Below are 21,569 nucleotides of genomic sequence, written 5' to 3' on the forward strand. Positions count from 1 at the left end.
ATTACACAAGAAACGATAAACTAACAGCACAAATAATGAAGGGGTACTAAACTAATCGTTTCATTCAGTGCTGTTATAGTGGATTGTTTAGAAATAATCCACAAGCCTTTATAGAGAAATCGTTTGCCCTGTATTTTTATTTAATGACGTACGTGAATACAACGGTCAACATTTTAATCAAACAACAGGAAAATTTGTATCACCACATGATGGTTTATATATTGTCTGTGTCAGTCTACATGAATGGGGAGATAAACAGATTGGAGTTATTGTGGTGGCTGGAGACAGGGTGTGTGCTACTATTGATGTTAAATCTAATAGAACTAGCGCTGCTGGGTTAGTGGTTGTTGACATGAAGAAACGGGAAGAACTTTTCTTTATTTCGTATAGAGCAGATCAAGGCGCAGTGTTAACCTGCTTCAGTAGTTTTTCTATCGTTAGTTTATAAATGCACAACACTAAACATGGTGGTTGGGAAATGATTTAAAAAAAACCGAATGTAAAAAACTAAATTTGTAAACCCACTGTATTAAACTTTTATGTGTTTAGAATCCATGTCAAGTCATGTCATATGTTTACCATACACATGTCTAACCAATTCAACACAATTAACGTGTATGTGTCTTGTCGGACTACTGTCAACTGACATCTTTAACATTTACGACACAATGATAACTCTAGTTTGATATGTATAACTTAAATTACGTATTTATCTTTGTGTCAACAAAAATCGTTTGCCTGCAATAGAAACATGGAATATGTTGTATACTGATTTATTAATGTATCATTCACTTTGCTCGTCTATACTTACTACCTTTTTATTTTATATTCAATATTGAACTCAAATATGATTACAATGTTTCAAAACAAGACAAATATGATAAAAATAAGTGGGCTGTATCAAATAATGTAGTACAATTCTGGAAGGAATAATTTCAATAGAAGGGGACAAACCTGACAACTTAATTGGTTTCAGATTTACTGATGTGTCTCTCTTTGGGGACAAGGCATCTGAAATAAAGTGAAACTGGGTTTTTGTGAATAGTTTGGGTATCCGACAGGACATAACATATACGATTGTAAGTAGAAGGCATTCTCTTTTTAGCGCAATTTCCATTCTGGAGAATTGCGTTTATTAACCCGTCATTTCTGGATGTATGAATGTATGAATGAATGGATGGATGTGTGTCCGCAGCTTTAAGTCGTATCTCCTCCTCAACAAAGCAATATCGATGACTAGTTCCAAAAGCAATTATGTTAAGCAAGTTACGAGGATGAACATAGGCTATAAAAATTCCGGGTTTCTTTCATGGATTTCCCGGAAAAGCCAAAAAACCTCGAAAAAAAGAAGTTTTTGGCCCATATCTCGGCAACCAGACCATTTAGCGACTTGAAACATGTACCAATCGATTCCTGCCATAATTTAGAACAATATTGCCGAAGAAAGTTTTCAAAAATATCCTTTCGTTCGGTCACAAAATTTTTTTTGAATTAATTAAAATTTGGACCGAATTAGTAGGCATTTTTTCCAACCACACCACACGCGTCATCACGTTCAATAGCTGCACCATCACGTTCTATGGCTTCGTCATCACGTTCAGTAGCTAGGCGCGCAATGGTTTTTAGTCATGTAACTCTATTGTAAATAAAACATGTAAAATACTGAAATTTTTTTAAAAATAAAAAACGTTTTAATAACTAACCAATGGTTTTACTAACCCTGCTCTTGATTTACGCTACGACAGAGCTATTTTTAGATAACATAAGGAAATTGCGCTAAAATTGTCACTAGACTTTTTAATTAACTTGTTTTAACTTAAAAAGAAGCATTTGCATGAACCAAGTATAGAGAGTTGCATCATGTGTTACAAAAAGATAAAATAAAAGGAGATAACTTAAGCATCCTGCTCGTCCGCCTTATTTTTTTCTTTGGTTTTCCCTAACATGAGTTAAGCAATGATACTTAGACAACACAATTTTATGTGGCTTTTATTTTTTAACATCTTTTTCAATTTTGAGATGAATAGCCAAACTTCCTAGAAGGGGTTGTGGAAAGGAAATGTCTTTACAGGAGGGGGGTGGATCTGCTGCTTATCGTGTTGTGCTGAATGGGGTGTTGCTTAAAGATATATGATATTTGGTCTACATGTAAACAATACGATCAAATACTAAGCCCAGAACAATCTACAACACTACCATACAAACCACCGAGGCTGTCTAACACAATTTAGTTTTTGTTTACTTATGAAAACAGTTTTACTATCATATAAAAGGTAAGCCACTAGGTGTATGTTGCGTGTCCCCCACCACTTGTGCTTGAGAAGCTTTAAGTCGAGTTTGTCTTCTTTCTTTGTTAACACAAATTGCAGATTTGCCACAGAAAATATGTTGCAGATTTTACAAAATCTTGTTTCTGCAAGGCGTTATCTCCATTAAACACACTAACTCGGATTTGCTCATCTCCCGTCTCCTGTAACGTGACAGTAACCAGATATAATCCATCATCTAATGCCGCATGTTTTTCTGTGTTTTGATTAAAATGGATTCCGTGAATTCGAATACTATAGAATGTAGTAAGAATGGATCCAACAGCTTCTGTTGTGTTTTTATCAAGATGAAGTTGACAGATATAAGGTGAACGTTTCTTTTTTTTTAATCAGTGTGTATTTTGTGTGGCTGTTTAACGTTGCGTGCTCACAGTGTGGGGAGGGGAGCGACTAATGTACGTTAGCAGATAATTGTTTTTCAAAACTGTAACAATAAAGACACCCATGTAAAATTTTTAATTCATGTCAACAGATGCCTTTAAGCTATAAATCAAGTGTAGGTCGATACATTGTTCTACTGACTATTTAGTGCGGTCTGTTGTAATAGTTTGTTTAAATGTGTAAGTCTGTGAGTTAAACGTTAGGTTAACTAACGTAAGTTGTGATAGTTTGTTTAATCATATCACATATTATGCATAACAAATCAATACGGAAACTAATGTACGGCGAAATGACTAAGTCAACGGACACTATCAAATTTACAATTATATTTTTATTCTTTTGTTAGTGTCTCCTCCCCCACACACTCTAAACACACACACACGCACACGCACACACTTATACTTTTACACTTGGAGACTGTTGTATTCAACCATTCTTGATATTATGTAAACGTTACTTGGAAGTCACATCCAACCATCGAGTAAATATTTGATTTACGATTGCCCAATGTGGTGTCGCTCAAATCTGCTTAGGTGGATTACATGCTTAACTCTTATGATTTATAATATACAGTTTTTGCACCATGAAAGATGTTTTGGTGTGTATCCTCACTCGATTCTCTGATGTCAAATGACGTCACTTTGTGTACACATTATATTAATCCACCTAGAAGCGGAACTGGTTGCTCTGAAAGATGTTCTCTCTCAACACTCCCCTACCCATAATGAACCTGTGCTTAAGCAATGTAAACTAACAGTTATAAATTGAAGTTGAAAAAGTATGGTTACCATGGGAATTATTAATTGGGGTGTCATCATACGCCCACCCCACTCCAAAAAGTTTGAAAATGATGCGACCCGTAACCCACTCCTCTCACTCACATCTCGCGACCACTGAGATTTTTTATCACGTGTCTGTTCACCAAAACTAAATTAAATTATTTACTATGCGCTGACGAATTTTTATTGTTTATACGAGTGAGTGTATGATGTACTATCAAAACTAGGTTAAAGGTACCTACAATTAACGATTAGCTTGAACGAACTTACACCATCACCCAATCATTATAACTGATAAAATCACATCGTGTGTAATATGGATGATAACACGATTAACAGGTTTTATATGTTTATTGAGAAGATAAATAGCAGGATAATAAGCCAAAGAACGATACAGTACAAAGTACAAATAACTAGAGATATCACTACATGGTAAGGGTAATTTGTGTTATTGACTTGACTCTTTGTTCATTGAAGCGGGGCGACATTTTGTTACTACTGGAACTAGTTTGTCTGCAACAAGAGCAAACCAACTAAAAACTTTGTTTTATTCTTCAGTCAAAAGTGAGTTTACATTTTAAAATAATGTTAAATCCGAGTTTTACACGACATCAAAATTTCCACAAACTTAATGTTTACAAAGCTAGACAACTGTCGAATCACAAAGACTACAAATGTTGGCTAATGGCAATTAAATTCTATGAAATAATTGTTTATAAATAATGTTTAAATAATTCAAGTCTGAAACTTTTTAAGGATAGTGTATAAGAATTATGTGGTTACGACGCCGTGAAAAAGACGACATTCTTTTTATTAAAAAACGTAACTAAAAATCTTAATTTATGTTCTAGTTTTTACGATCTAACTTACTCTATTTTATTCAGATGCGTCCTAGAATTCAAGTCAAATATGTTACAGAACACATGAAGTATTTAAAAGAAAATATAAAAGTCATTAAACCTGAGGTTGAAGCTTTACAAATTGTAAGTGGCAAGTGGTATTTGTCTATTTTGTTGTTGTTAAACATAAAGTATATTATTTAAAACCTACAAACATTAAAGAAAACAATGTTCTTAAACAACATCCCAACACATATTGTTAACGCTAGATGTTAATGTTTAATGTCATAAGGCAGTACAAAACAGCAAGACTTGGTTGGAAGATAAAAGTGACAACAAATCTTTGACATACTGTGATCTATGCCAAGAACTTGAATCAGCAACCACAGCCATGTTGGATGTAGCGGAACATATTTTAAGTAAATATTTTAAAATACATGTGTCTGATATTTTGTTTAATACTCTGGTGTATCAATTAATTATCAATAACTGAATAGAAAATAAAAATAAAATAATAACAGGAAAGCTTCGAAAATTATGGAGTGCGTCAATATTATTTAACATTAATTAATTTCATTTTATCAAATACCCTTGACATTGCAGTAAATGTATCTTAAAATTATATTGAAAAAAAAAAGTTAAAAAGTATTCATACTTTAGAAAAAAACATATTTGATTAAAATTCTAGAGATTATTTTTGATTTATGTTTTTAAGACGAAAATAAAAACACTGTAGATACTGAAGGGAGGTCATTTTCATGTCAGTCTACACCACAAACTACAGCAACAGAAGACCACGGCAGTAGTGAATCAACAGATCATAATCTTAAAGAACTTCATCAATTATCAGGTATACACAAATACGTTTTTTAAAGTAATCATTAAACCAATTATGGAACAGTGAAATATTTTAATTTATTTTCTTAAAAGAAATGTAGAATCTGATTTCCAAACAGTCTTACTTCTCCGATTGACTTAACATTGTATTGCCTTAGATATATTATGTCGACTTGAGAAGATAGAGACAACCATGTATGCCATACAAGTCACCAATATCAAATCTACAAAAGACATAACAGAAATAAAACAATGGAGAGACAACTTTGTAAAAGAACAGAGTGACATGGGGGTAAACATTGAACAACTGACTAAAAAACAAAAGCAGAATTTTAAAATCTTTAGAAAACAAATGAGTGAACAAGATAACAAAATAAAGGAGCTGAACAAAGAAATTGAAAGTTTTAAAGAAAAGGAAACCAAGTCAAACAAAACACTAGAGAAACTGTCTCTAGATATGAAAGAATATGAAAACAACTTACTCAAAATAAATAAAGAAATACAATTTTCCATAGATAAAACAGACAGTATAACTGATGAAATTAAAAGACATTCTGAAATGATTTTCTCTTTACAAGAAGATAACAATAAAATGATGGTCAATACATCAACCAAACTTGAAAAGTTGCAATCAAAGGTAAACATTTAAATTGATACTTAATTAGGTCCACAATTATACACCTACTTGCCAGTTTATCAACTCCATGTAAAGGTTCCCTTTCAAACCAGACGGTTCATGGGGCAAGTTCACTTGTTTTTGTGACCTCGGCATATGAAAAGATAGTGTGGTCAGCACTATGCCCAGCCGCCTTTTACCTATCAGAGTTGGGTGGACTCAAGGACAGTTTACTGACTTAAACCCGGATTCGAACTCGAGACTTACGGGTAAGCAGTCCAGCTCTATACCGCTATCAACTGCAAGTATTATAATCAAATTGTAACATTTAATTAAAGGTCAGTTGTAATACTTCTTATTTTAAAACTAATGTTAAAGCTCACTTTTATGTCTGAAATTTTAATATACAGTAGAAATAGTCAAATTTGTAATAATCCTTTTAGCACAGTGTGATGTACAAACTCCTACAACAACGATTGATGCCCATTGACAAACTCATTCAAATCTTTAACCAGAACTTGGAAAATAGTAAAGAAAAAATTAATAAGGTATATTTGTAATGATTTTATAAAACTAAAATTATTCACAACATTGATAAATCCTACATTACTCAATACAAGTATGTTATAAGACTATTTAGTATTTACAGAGAAAAAAATACTTTAATGAGAATATACGTTTAATTTTTTTATATTCTAACAAGTTGACATTATTGTATTTAGTGTACCAGTCCTATATTATAGCTTATGTAAAAATATTGTGATGCTTTCATTTATTTATTCTATTTTAATTTAGCTAGGTGAACTTGAAAATAGTATTTCCAAGTTGTCCAACGATTTTCATCGCATCGGTAAGTGTGATGGTACGAATTGATCTCGTTTGAGGTTCTTCTAGTTGCACCAGTTGTGAGGGTGGGGATTTTTACGAAGGCGAAACGAATGAATCCAATAACACAAGTTCAAATATAAAATATAGAATGTTCTTTATTGAAATTATAAAATCAAGTTTCTACCTAACTAGCCTATTCTATACTCTCTACTACTACTGTCTGCCGTTTCCTAGATCTACCTATCTGACCATTCTCTTCACTAATTATCAACTGTTATCTAGCCCTACACATCTCAACCGTCTCTGATCGCTTCCTAACACTCTTCTCAACTCGCTATAGCCTGTTTCTGCTATCTACTTGACCTCATCGACGCAACCTTGCGTCATCACAGTAAGTTTGGTTTAAAAATAGTTAAAAGCATATTTATTTAACAGTAGTGATTTAATGACAATTCTGCATTTTGATTTTTTCGTTAAAATGTAACAATAGTAAAATCTATCATGTAATTCACAATGATAACCAATCGGTTAATGTTTTATACGCTTCATTACCATTGTTTAATATTCTACCCTAAATCTCTCACATTTTGTAATAATTATTGCGCTCTCTGCCTTTCCATTACACGGACATAACCACTTGTTAAACAATGTTCGTTATCCAGACAGACCATAACGTGATGTTCGTTATCCAGACAAACCATAACGTGATGTTCAATAGCCAGACATACCATAACGTGATGTTCGTTAGCCAGACAGACCATAACGTGATGTTCGTTAGCCAGACAGACCATAACGTGATGTTCGTTAGCCAGACAGACCATAACGTGATGTTCGATAGCCAGACATACCATAACGTGATGTTCGTTAGCCAGACAGACCATAACGTGATGTTCGTTAGCCAGACAGACCATAACGTGATGTTCGTTAGCCAGACAGACCATAACGTGATAAAGAATTGAACATTTCACTCACCCATAGTGCCAGTCTCTAGACCCGTGGGTTTTCGTCAGGTGTTTGTTTCCTCACCTGGTACATTACACCACCTGGTATGTCGGGGGTCGACCTACAGCGGTCTACCCTAGTACAGTATTACATTTACAGAGCTGCAGTTTAAAATTAACTAATTTCAATTAACATCACTTCATCCCTTTACATTTCTTATATTAAGAAGTTTTCAATTAGGAGCCAGATCTAAAATATAAAAAAGTAATAACATGAAAACATTGATAATTATAAATTTTTAACATCTTAGTATCTAATTAATTTGCTGTAAACTGAGATGAACATTACAAAATGCTGACTGCAAGTCTTGCGATCGGTCATCATTAAGTAGGCCTACAACAGAACAATTTTAGTTCTAGTAACTCTTGTTTCGAGAGATAAGACATATATAATTAAACTATAATGTGAACACATACGGACTGTATGATTATAATTAGAGCTGGACGATTTCCCAAAAGACACATTCCCGAATGCGACAAAAGCCATTTGCCCGAAGGCCGTACTAAACTACTGGTATAGTGTTTCAATTTACGGTCTTTGACAAAGTTATGTAAACATTAAAGATTATTATACATAGTTTATTTTTTGAAAAATAATTGTTTCATTTGGGTTTGTCAATTTTACTTACATTATAAACTGCATACAAAACACATATAATGAGATGATAACATAAGCTAAAGAAACGACAATTTACAAATATTATGGATCAAATAGTCAGAGCATTCGTGAAATTGAACATGTACATCAAACGCAATTTTTTCTAATCAACAGAGTCACGTGTATGTAACAGATATGCTTGTTATGTGGAGCTTGCTAATAACACACCTGTCAGTGTTGGATCAAATATTTCAACATTTGATGAAGTACGTGAATATAACGGTCAACATTTTAATAAAACCACAGGAACATTTATATCACCAGATGATGGTTTATATCTTGTCTGTGTCACTCTGAATGAAAGTGAAGATAAACAGATTAGAGTTGGTGTGTTGGCTGGAGACAGAGGGTGTACGCCTATAGAAGTGAAATGTGCCGACACTAGCGCTGCTGGGTCAGTGGTTGTTGACATGAAGAAAGGGGAAGAACTTTCCTTTGAAGTGTTGAAAGCAGATCAAGACGCAGCTTTATCCTGCTACAGTAGCTTTACTATCGTTAGTTTAACGAAATAAAACACAAAACAGGATGGACAATACATTTTTAAAACACTAAAATATGTAACCACTATTTTAAACACACGCTAACAACCTACTATGTGTGTAGACTACATGACTACAAAAATATGCTACTTGATTAGTCGTCATTACATTGTTCCTTCTAATTCAATGTGATCACCAATTAATATGTTCTTCTTGAGTACAATAAACATATAAAATAATTATATTTTTACATATATTTTTTCTTTGTATATGGGCACTAAGCGAAACCTTTCGTGCGTTAAAAAATGTAACATAGTTTGTTTACCTAAATATTAAATTGAAATCCGTATTTTTGAGACAAATTATTTAAAAGAAAAATGTTTAAATAAGTTCACTGGACATCATATATATTGAAAATAATAATCCATGTTCTGCAATTGTAAATAAATTGAAATATACTGCAATTAAATCTTAGAGTAATTCAGTGTAAAAAAAACAAACAAACAACAACCTGTATTGTCTTTCTATTGAGTAACATTGTGTTTGTAAATTAGCAACTACTCTAACAAACACAATAGGCCACACATGTTTGTACATTATAGATATTCAAACATTTCTATTTATACGTATATATATATATATGTGTATGTGTATAATACATATTATGTATGTGTGTGTATGTGTGTGTATGTGTATATATATATATATGTGCCTGTGTATGTGTATGTTTAACTTAACCTAAACCTAAACCTAAACCTGAACATAATCCTAATGCTAATCCTAATCCTTAAAGCATCATATTATTGAGAGGGGTGAGGTCAATTTTTTGGCAATTTGTTACGAGCGGAAAGTGATATGGAAATAAGATGTAGGAAGCTTGACTATAACAACTTGTTAATTACTCCTGGTAATGTTCCACTTCCACAGGGTCTTATCCATTTGACACAATAGTTACTGTGTCTATGGCCTACGAACCATAGGGTCTACACAAATTCAGATAGGAAATAGTGAACAAAAAACATTATCGTTTTAAGAGATGTTGAGATTTTTTAAACTCTTAAATTAATGCAACCATCACCATTTTATTGCAATATAAACATTATACAATCTAGTGTCGGGGGCACAGCCGCTGTTGAATATTGGGCTTACGAATGCCAAAAATGCCTGGCCCTACGAAGACAGTGAAATGGCCCTGCTCCCTACCCCCATTTATTAATTCGCAAGTCGATTCCCCCCCCCCTATGTACACATACCCGCCCAAACCGTTTCAGAAGGACCCCCTAATCAATTTCTCACCTCCCCCTCTCACCCGTCAATTTGAAATGGAGATCCAGGTGGGGGATAGCAGAAAAGCAGCTTTGGAATCGATTACGTATAGGTATAATTTTAGAAGTGTTATATATATATATATATATATATATATATATATATATATATATATATATATATATATATATATATGTATATATATATATATATATATATATATATATATATATATATATATATATATATATATATATATATATATATATATATATATATATATATTGCTCTTTTTTCTCGACTTGCCACCCCTAACCAGAAAACCTCTATTCGCCTCGGGCTGGAGATATTGGTTTATTATTAGAAGATAATAGGAAATACTTTAAATTACTTTACCATTATTATCAATAGAATATACTTGATATTGGTAATCAATATTAATTCTTGTTTGCTATTTAATCTGCTTTTCGTTTGGGCTAAGTAGTCCAAACAAAAATGATAATTCGTCATATGATTAAATAAACCGGGAGTGATCTCCCCTAAACTTTCTCGAATATTCTTATATAAAATAACAGGGGATGGGAACTCGGGCTATAGACATGATTTTTAATCCATTTTAAATACTTAAAGTTTTGAAAATAGAATAAAATCTCATAGACAAATTAATTGCACACCAAGTGAACGCCAAATAAAAAAGCGCATAATAGTGCGCAATATTATTAGTACTTTTAAAATTTACATTAGTTTTTTGAGAAATCGGAAGTAGCGTAAAGTACTACTTCCAGTCAACAGAAATTACTCAAAATTTAACAGAAGGTAGAGAATTAGATCTTTTACTTACTTGTGAAATTTCATTTATCTATCTGAAATAGTACTCAAGTTATAGGCTATTGAAAAATTCAAAGCAGGAAAAGTACTTATAAAATACTTATATATGAAATTTCATCAACCTAGTTGTAACGGTACTCAAGTTATCGTGTTTACACACGGACAGACAGACAGACAGACAGACAGACAGACACACAGACATACGGACAAGATTGCAAAATTATGTTTTTCCGTATCCGTGAGGTGTAAAACGTCGAGATTTGTAAAAATCTCGATTTTTTTTTTTGCACGATTACAAGACTTTCTCTATACTTCGTATATAGAGAAAGTAAAAAGCAAAGCAAGATACAGTTTATTATAACAAAATTATAACACAAATGTGTGTTTTTCGCATAAAAATTTTATTTGTTTTTTATGTTACATATTTAAGAGAATATAATATGTTTGTTATTGTGTAAATGTCTGTGTTTATTTTCTTGTAAAACAATGCAAATACATAAAGTTTAATTTTACAAATTAGTATAAAACCTAATACATATAATATTATTATAATAAAAAAATTAAAGTTCCAATAATTTATAGTTGTTCATTGCAAGAAAAAAAAACACTTGTTTTAATTCAAGTCACTTGAATATTAGACGTTTAAAATATAAATAAGAAACAAATCATAGTGGTACAATGGATATGTTAGTTTGATGACTTAGATATGTTTTCTGTCCTGAGCCATCAGAGAGTTATAGTCAGGGGGTGGGGACAAGGTCTCCAGATGGACACGGCTTGCCCAGACTTCATACGGGTAGACCTTTGGAATCGTTGGGCGCTTGAGAATTTTCAAGACGTACATGTTGCTGTCAATAGATCAACTGTTGTACTTTTAACTGTATGGTGTGGTATGGCTGTTGGTTTTGATTACAATTATAAATTATATAGACTTTATATCAAAAAGAGAAAACAAATTATTTGATAATTTTGAAAAAGAGTCAAATCATACGGCTAAATAGGATAAATGATGTTTAGTATCCAGATATACATATAATTCAATTTTCGCCATCAAATAATATAATACTTGACATAATTTGTTGGTAACACAGGAGTCGCGAGATGGGGTCGGGGTCGGGGTTGTAGACCGCAACAGATGAGACCATTTAGGGAGTGGTGACCCCAAACGACAAAAATAGCAAAATATATAGGGGAAAAAACGTTTCGTCAGTACAATTAATGTTAAATTGAACTTTAAAAACTCTTTTAAGTACAAATTGACGATCCTGACAAGGTGCTGGAGGGTGACACCTTGACATCACAAGCTAACTATAGCCAAAACAAGGTTAAATTTGGCTGTATTCATAACCGATTATAGATTGGCATCGTTATTATTAAATAAGAAGGCTTTAAACTATCACTCATGGGTGGTGTTGACACCAACTGCAAAATTTACACACAGAAAAAGTTACGTTTGAATATTTTCAATAACTGATGCGTCATACCATACAATATCTAATACTTTACTACGAAAACTTTGCTTTTTTTCGATGGAATTAATAGGTGTATTACATTTCAGTATCCACTAACTATAACATTATTTCAGTATTGCGGATGTAAGTTCTTAGTGTTGTTGATTTAAATAGCATTTGTCTGATCGAAAAACTAATGTTAATCTGTTATTAAATGTCTAACAGCCACCGCTCTTAAATATATTTATATAAGTTTTAAATTCTAAGTATCACTAAAAAGTTAAGCAAGAAACAGCCTACGTTTAAGATTATTCAACTCAATGAAACCTAAAAGCCATGTATATTACCTCGTCATTTTGTATCATTATATGTTTTACCAATTTTTACATAAAATTGTTTATATTACTTGTCCAAAACCTATCGAACAACAAATACAATTATTTATTCCCAGTTGACTGGCACACATTTTTAGCTCTATAGCTTTAATTAATAATGCCAATTGCATAATAATATTATACCTTCAAGAAACTCCAACCCAACATTTATCAAAAGAAAAAATACAAATTTAATTTATTAAAAACAAATTCATAAAAAACTTTTTAATAGCACATTTTTATGTAATAGTGCACTAAAAAGTGGAACATAAGTTTTGCTCTTTAAATATATAATAACACACTGCTATTTAAATAAACATAAAGAAAAGCGAGGGGCACTATATTATCTATGGGATATCTTTACTAATAATTAGGAAGAGATCCACGCTTTTCTTACATATATTTTTTTTAAAAATACGACAGAAAAAAATGTGTTCTTGAATTCTGAAGAAAAAAAACCATACAAACAAACTAGTTGTTGATATATAGGACAACATTTTTCGAATTGCTAACACATAAAATGAAGAAGATATTGTATATAATTAAATAACACATTTAAACTATATTAAATAACACATTTAAACTATAACTTTGTGCTAGTACTAAATTGAATTAGCCAATAACAAAAAACATAATTTTTTTAATAAATATAAGGCAAAAGCGTTCACAATCGGCACTCATCCGAGAACACGTGCCAATATGCAACTACTTAAAGAAGAAAATAATTGTTCAATTTTTTTGTAGTCACTTGCTTAACATAAGTTTTTTCTGAGTCGTGGCGGAGACGTGACATATTGACACATACACGCATACAAACGTTATCTGTACAATGTAAACTACATAGTCTATTTTGGGCAGTGAGTGTAGCATACGTTAGGAAGGGCTGTTTACTCTGTCGGTGTATTTCAATATTTGTCTTTACAAATCAATAAAATAGAATAAGTTGAACATAGACCAGCTAGTTCAGATTCGTATCAATTATGATTGGTAGGGTCTTACAATTTCAACATTTCGTCTAATTGTGTTTTGATGTTCTGCACTAATCAAGCAGTCTACAAGCAACAACAAACTAAGGCGCAGTTCACTTTAAGTCATTTTATTAAATGCAATATGTTACATTTTCTTGGTAAATAATTTCTTCGGCAAATTATCAAACACTATTTTGTATTATTCTGTTCAAAACTGCAAAACATGTATGACTAAACTATATAAATTGTCCATGAATTTTTAACATACTGAATTATTGCAAAATCATTATTTAAAAAATAAATAAAACAGAATTACTTAAATTTAGCCGCAAAGGGTGTTTTTTAGATAGAGAACATCCACATGTAAGGGATCCTTTACGTATAACACATTTTATCTCAGGTGTTTGTTTTTCGTTTATTTCATGGTGTTTGACAGCAACAGATCTTGTATATCCCGCGTGTGTAAGTATATTAATTTCCCATTTTACTGTCTGTGAGAGAATTCTACACACCTTTACAATTAGAGAAGTTAGTTGACCAAACTGTCAAACATTGTCTGCTCCACATTTCAGTAACATGATCTTCCCGGGCTTCTAATAAAGTTGTAGCAAGCTTTATTTATAAAAATTTGTATTTCCCTTTAGTGTTCAATGCAATTTTCTGGTCTGTGGCTTCACTAAAACAAAACTTCCGGCCCACTAAAACCTACGTCATTTTCCCAACCCTACTTTCGCCACACTCACTCACACACACACACACACATACACACAGTTCACCTTTTTTTCAAGACATTTTCTATACGAAAACTAAACCACGAACGCTGACATTTTACTTATCAAATATCTCTCATGACGGTTACGTAGATCTTTAACGTTAACCTTTACTTCTATTCGATACAGATCTCAATAAAAACAATAAAAACAAATACCCCAGCTTAAATTGAAAATAAATTGTTCAGCCAAATGTGTACAATCCTTGAAATAGCTCTGACCTTCCCTCTTGAGTTTACTCTACACATGGGTCTAGTTAAGCTTTGCTGCAAATATAAATCTGTCTGGTTTATGACGTCACACTTTGACGTCATTATCCCCATGTTCAGTTAAGAGAGCTCATTATTGCTCACACTACAGTCCTGAGTTTAATCACTCTACGAGATGAGGCCCGATAACCAGAGACAGCAACCCATCTAGAAAAGAAAATTCTTAAATGAAACAACTGCTGTTCAAGTTTAAAAACATCTCACGCATAGAAGATTAAAATTAACAATTTTTAAATGGTTTAGTTATGGATTGTCCCAACAAATTAGCTATATCTGTGGTAAGTGTATTTTGGAACTTAACAGCCATTTCTTGACACCACCATAAACATCTTCTGTTAGGTTATACAATTTTAGAACTCAACCCCTAATTGTCGTAATTATAATTGTATATCATTTGACTAGCAAATAGATATAAGCAATGCAGAGTACACCATACATCTATTACTAAGATCTAAATGACACCTATCGTCCCTACTGTCCGTTTACAGGTTAACTATTTTCTATGGTCAAAGTATATTTCAAAGCAAGCCTTGATATACAAGAATCTTGATTATTTATAGGATATTTTAACACATTTCTCAACCATTCATGGAAAAATATTATTATTTAAGACAGCACTACCATAAAACAACAGCCTTACAATAGATTTTAAGTCTGACATTTTGCTGGACTTTATTTTGTACCCAACACAAATCCCAATCCGAATAAGTTTAATAACCTTTTGACGACTGTAGATCTATATAACAGGAGATGTTCTGTGCAAACAAAGAAAACAAGTGTTAAGTTACCTAAATACATGTGTTAAGAAACTAGAAAAACAACAGTTTTGTCCCTTGTAAGTTGACGTCACGTATTAGGTAATATCGGGATTTCCCTTTTTGAAGTTTCACTTTAACGGATGTACTTGGCAGATGTGGAAGGCCTTCAGCACTCTAAAGACAAGACCGGTTCTACTGTAAGCTAAACATATTCCAAAAGTTATAAAGTAAGTGTAAACATCCCATTCACATACAATTAAATTCATCTTTACACAGTAACGACAACAATAAACATGAAACGTATGCTGAATAAGCTGCACATTTTATTTAAACTATTTCATATTTGTCTTTTATTAAATATAAAAATAATATGTGTTTAAGTTAATTTAAAATATACATTAAATTTTACTTAGTTTGAGATAGACATAAATATGACATAAATATCATTTTTTAATCATTTAAATTTGTTAAAGTTGGAGGCAATCGACTATCTCTAGTACGTGTCGTCTCTTGTCGCCATCTTTATCACTTTTACACATTTTTTTTATAACATCGGGTTTTCCCGCTAGATCCTTTATAATTTTACTAAATAGGCCTACTTGCCTACATTTATTTATTAAAGAGTGAAATTTCATGTAGTAAGTTAAAAATGATTTTCAAAGGAATAAGACGTTTAAACGTCATGATAGATATTTAATCAGCAAGAAAGCCTTTGACAAAATAAAGCTGTTTTCTGAATAATACTGCTATCAAATTTAATCTACTGAGACTTAAACTATACAAGTTTTCTTAACATTTCTATTTTTAAAATTGTCTTTAAATTTTTCTGGTTAATCAAGTTAATTAGTCAATACCTCGACCAAATCTGTTAATTTTTGTCTTAGATGCGACCCAGGATTCAAGTTGAACTTGTTGCGAGGCATAAGAAATATTTGGAAGAACAGATACAAGTTCTGGAACCTGTCTTGGATGTTATGAAACAAGTAATTAATCATTAATGTTGTTATTGATTAAATAATACATAGAAGAATATTAAACGCTCAACACGTTTCATTAAAAAAATCATAAAATTTTTTACAAGGCTGTACAAAAAAGTAAGACTTGGATAGAAGAGGATAAAAATGAACATCCCTCCTTCACCTACATAGATGTACATCAAGAGCTAGATTCAGCTACTTTGAGTTTGTTGAATGCGGCATCATCAATCATAAGTACATGTTTCTATAATTATAATAATGTGAGAGGTGTAAATCTCTATTAAATCTATCTACTACTAGCCTAATGAAAGCAAACTACGAACGTAAAAAAATATACCGTACATCAAACAAAATTAAGATTTGAAACATGAAAGAAATTGATACAAATATTTAACAACACATATCCAATTATCAAGTTATGTAATGACACATTATTTTTATTCATTTACATTACCTAGATGAAAATAAAGACTACGTAGATGTGGATGAATATACGCCATCATTACCCCAGTCAACACCACAGACTACAGCAGCAGAAAAACGTGACCTTAGTGAATCAAATCATCAAGTCACTAAACAATCAACAGCGGGTATAAACCATTTTGAAACAAAACAATTAATTATAAAACATAAAATGTAAAAGTGTATGCCTTATTTTCTTCTACTAGACATAATTAATACTTCGAATAATTATTTTTGCCTTTTTATTGCATTAGAAATAATGAGTCGACTTAAGCAGATAGAGACAGCCATATCTTCTCTACAAGACGTCAGTCGACTTGAGCAGATAGAGACAGCCATATCTTCTCTACAAGACGTCAGTCGACTTGAGCAGATAGAGACAGCCATATCTTCTCTACAAGACGTCAGTCGACTTGAGCAGATAGAGACAGCCATATCTTCTCTACAAGACGTCAGTCGACTTGAGCAGATAGAGACAGCCATATCTTCTCTCCAAGACGTCAGTCGACTTGAGAAGATAGAGACAGCCATATCTTCTCTACAAGACGTCAGTCGACTTGAGCAGATAGAGACAGCCATAACTTCTCTACAAGACGCCAATGACAAGTCTACAGATGACATATCAGAAATAAAACAATGGAGAGACAACTTTGTAACAGAACTGAGTGACATGGGGGTATACATTGAACAACTGACTAAAAAACAAAAACAGAATTTTAAAAACCTCAGAAAACAAATGACTGAACAAGATAACAAAGTAAAGGAGCTGAACAAAGACATTGAAAGTTTAAAAGAAAAAGAACCCAAGTCAAAAAAAACATTAGAAAAACTGTCTCTGGATATGAAAGAATATGAAAACAACCTACTTAAAATAAATAAAGAGATGCAAGATCACACAGATAAAACAGCCAGTATAAAAAAAGAAATTAAAAGACTTTCTGATCAGATGTCTACCTTACAAGAAGAGAGTTCTAAAAATATGCTGAATACATCAACTCAATTAGAAAAGGTAAAATTTCTAATTATCTGTGTACATAATTTTACACATGCTGGCCAGATAACTTATTTCACATTTAATAACCTGGTTAAATCAAAAGACAACTTAGTAGCTTTATCGCCAGTTATACTTTAAGATTTTTACTAGATTTAAAACACATGTTTATGTTAGTTTTAATGTGCAGTAAAAATATTCAAATTTTAATGCATTAATTGAATCTTCTGCTCTTTAGCACAATGTGATGTACAAACTACTACAACAGAGATTGATGCCTATTGACAAACTGATTCAAATCTTTAACCAGAACTTGGAAACCAGGGAAAAAAGAATAAATAAGGTATATGTATAATACGTTTATTAAAAGCTAAATTGCAACATTAAAAAAGAAATGCATTAACTGTATCAGTCTGTTATTAGACCAGTCAATAATATCTGGTTCAATTTATGACATAGCTTTTGTATTCTTTGAAGTTGCCATTTTCAATTATTGTCAGGTAAGCTATTGTATATTGTAGGTAACTGTGATTATTTCATTTATAAAATTTTAATTGTATTTTAATTTAGCTTGACAGTATTGAAAATACCATTTCAAAGTTGTCCAAAGGTTTTCATCTGATCGGTAAGTGTGCTTTGAAAAGAAAAACAATAAAACACAATAAATACATGATTATATTAAAACAAGAACGGTAAATTTACTTTACTTCTGGTGAAAATGTTATGGAACTATTACTTTGACGTATAGTAATCGATGCTAACAAATCTGCACTAAGTGTATGACTTTTGCTTATTTCTGTTCAATATCTCTCGTGATGTTCGTTAGCCAGACATACCATAACGTGATGTTCGTTAGCCAGACATATCATAACGTGATGTTCGTTAGCCAGACAGACCATAACGTGATGTTCGTTAGCCAGACCATAACGTGATGTTCGTTAGCCAGACAGACCATAACGTGATGTTCGTTAGCCAGACAGACTATAACGTAATGTTCGTTAGCCAGACAGGCCATAACGTGATGTTAGTTAGCCAGACAGACCATAACGTAATGTTCGTTAGCCAGATCATAACGTGATGTTCGTTAGCCAGACAGACCATCACGTGATGTTCGTTAGCCAGATAGACCATAACGTGATGTTCGTTAGCCAGACAGACCATAACGTGATGTTCGTTAGCCAGACAGACCATAACGTGATAAAGAATGGAACATTTCACTCACCCATAGTGCCAATCTCTAAACCTGTGGGTTTCCGTCAGGTGTTTGTTTTATGCTAGTTACATATTACGTGACGTGATAGACACGTACTAAACGTTTAACTAACCAATGGCGGTACTAAACTAATATTTTAAATTTGTACTAAACGTTTAACTAACCTATATCGGTACTAAAGTAATATTTTCAATTTCTACTAAACGTTAAACTAACCTAGGGCGATACTAAACTAATATTTGAAATGTGTAGTCTTAGATACCATTATGTAATTAAATAGTTAGAACATGTATGAAGTTAAACATGTAAATAATACATATGTTTTCTAATCAACAGAGTCACGTGTATGTAACAGATATGCTTGTCATGTACAGCTTACTGTTCTCACACCTGCCAGTACTGGATCAATTATTTCAAGATTTGGTAAAGTACGTGAATATAACGGTCAACATTTTAATCAAACAACAGGAACATTTGTATCACCACATGATGGTTTATATCTTGTATGTGTCACTCTATATGAACGGGGAGATAAACAGATTGGAGTTGGTGTGTGGGCTGGAGACGAGTGGTGTAAGGTTATAGAAGTGAAATGTGCCGACACTAGCGCTGCTGGGTCAATGGTTGTTGACATGAAGAAAGGTCAAGAACTTTATTTTCAAGTGTCTCACGCAGAACAAGGCGCGATGTTATCCTGCAACAGTAGTTTTACTATCGTTAGTTTATAGAAGTACAAAACCAAAGATGGTAAATGTTAAATTCTCTAAGCAATAAAATATGTAACCACCATGTTTTACACACGCTGACAACTTTCTATGGGTTTAGACTACATGTCTACATAGACTTAAAATGTTTTATATGCTATTTGTTTAGTCACTATTACACAATTCCAACTAATAAAATGTTATTATCAATTAATATGTTCTACTTCACTAAAATAAACAAATAGGATAACTCTTTATTACATATCTTTTAATTCTCTGTGTGAGAGCTTTCTGAGCATCATTTGATTCGTGTGCGTTTTGTGTTTTATCAATAAAACATGTGTGTTTGATCTTAAATTTAAATCCGTATTTTTGAGCCAAACCAAGTGAACTATATCAAAGACAATGTTTGAAAAATTTTACTAGGAAACTTCAGTAATTGTCTAGCATATAATTTATGTTAGGCAATTGTAGATTTATGGAAAGATACTGTCATTGTGATTCAATGTAAAAAAAAAAGAAAAAAAAACTCTATTTTCTTTATTTACTTATTTTTTTATTCAGTAACATTGTATATGTCAATTAACACATACGGTGATTACGCTAGCTTAAGTTATAGAGGTCAAGTAGAAGATAGCAGAAACAGAGCACACCGTAGTCAGGTAGATAAATAGAACTGCAGGAGATGACCGGTCACGTGAGACGGTCAGATGACCAGTGAAGCGTGGGTCGGCAGTTAGAGATAGGTAGCGCTAGAGAAAGATGTAAGGAGTTAGAATGTAGAGTTAGGGATGATCATGGGAGTGGGTAGGGATAATTCAAGTGTTAGTTGTCGTTAGATAGTGTTAGTAGATGTTAGGACGTAGTTGTGGTAGGAGTCGATTTGATATGTAGATAAAGAACTGTATTAGATTGATTTGGACCATTTGTGTTGATTCCAGTGTATCAGGCTTACATAAGAAGAGGCGATCCCCATAGAGGGCATATTAAATCTATATATATATAAAGCAATGTATGTGTGTGTGTGTGTCTGTGTGTGTGTGTGTCCTTTATGCATTACCACACCACTTATCACGTCGCCGTGAAACTTTGGGAAGTTGTTGTGAATATTCCTGGGGAGGTTTCTGCGGAAAAAAAAATCAAATTCGCAGGGGTGGCGCCCCGGCAGGGCGCGATTTGTTTTTTTCTTTATATACGGTATATAAAAATAAAAGTCGGTTTTGGTTTGACAGTGCTCATCCTATAGCCATGAGACTCTAGCAAAGTATTCTGTAAAAAAATCATCTTTAATTTTGCAAGGGCGGCGCCACGGGAGGGTGCGATTGTTCTCTATATACGGTTAATAAAAATAATAAAAATGAATTGCAATGACACCGTTCATCCGATCGCCATCAAACTTTGGTGAGTTCATTAGAACACTCTCGGGAAGGGTTCTGTAAAACAATCATTTTTAATTTCACAAGGGCGGCGCCACGGGAGGGTGCGATTTTTTCTCTATATTCGGTATATAAAAATTAAAGTCAATTTTGGTTTGACATCGTTCATCCGAAAGCCATGAGACTTTGGGGTGTTCATTATAACACTCTAGAGAAGGGTTCTGTAAAGCAATCATTTTTTAATTTCACAAGGGCGGTGCCACGGGAGGGTGCGGTTTACAAAAATAAAAGTCGATTTTGGTTTGACATCGTTCGTCCGATAGTGATGAGACTTTGGGGAGTTCATTATAACACTCTAACGAAGGGTTCTGTAAAAAATATTTTTTTAATTTCGCTAGGGCGGCGCCACGGGAGAGT

At 32.7% G+C, this 21,569-nt stretch overlaps 3 protein-coding genes across 3 annotated transcripts in view; all 3 read left to right on the top strand.

The window, feature by feature from the left end:
* The first annotated feature begins 3,879 nt into the window (after positions 1-3,879).
* Positions 3,880-21,569, top strand: part of LOC131947433 (structural maintenance of chromosomes protein 2) — a 151,125-nt gene continuing 133,435 nt past the window's right edge. Inside the window, exons 1-4 of the mRNA XM_059308646.1 lie at positions 3,880-4,051; positions 4,372-4,470; positions 4,619-4,745; positions 5,042-5,176. Coding sequence (XP_059164629.1) covers positions 4,372-4,470; positions 4,619-4,745; positions 5,042-5,176 — 361 coding nt within the window. The 5' untranslated portion in view covers positions 3,880-4,051. The remainder of the gene's footprint in view (positions 4,052-4,371; positions 4,471-4,618; positions 4,746-5,041; positions 5,177-21,569) is intronic.
* On the top strand, positions 5,409-9,086 carry LOC131947359 (chromosome partition protein Smc-like). Its single transcript, XM_059308560.1, has 4 exons — positions 5,409-5,800; positions 6,223-6,327; positions 6,575-6,629; positions 8,381-9,086. Exons 1-4 carry the CDS (start codon positions 5,450-5,452, stop codon positions 8,776-8,778), a joined length of 909 nt encoding a protein of 302 aa, XP_059164543.1. The 5' UTR covers positions 5,409-5,449; the 3' UTR covers positions 8,779-9,086.
* On the top strand, positions 18,110-20,216 carry LOC131947369 (uncharacterized). Its single transcript, XM_059308574.1, has 3 exons — positions 18,110-18,202; positions 18,430-18,484; positions 19,409-20,216. Exons 1-3 carry the CDS (start codon positions 18,134-18,136, stop codon positions 19,798-19,800), a joined length of 516 nt encoding a protein of 171 aa, XP_059164557.1. The 5' UTR covers positions 18,110-18,133; the 3' UTR covers positions 19,801-20,216.

This window comes from Physella acuta, unplaced genomic scaffold (genome assembly GCF_028476545.2).
Source record: "Physella acuta isolate Inbredline_101_S28 unplaced genomic scaffold, ASM2847654v3 ptg000592l, whole genome shotgun sequence".
Taxonomy (NCBI): Eukaryota; Metazoa; Mollusca; class Gastropoda; family Physidae; genus Physella; species Physella acuta.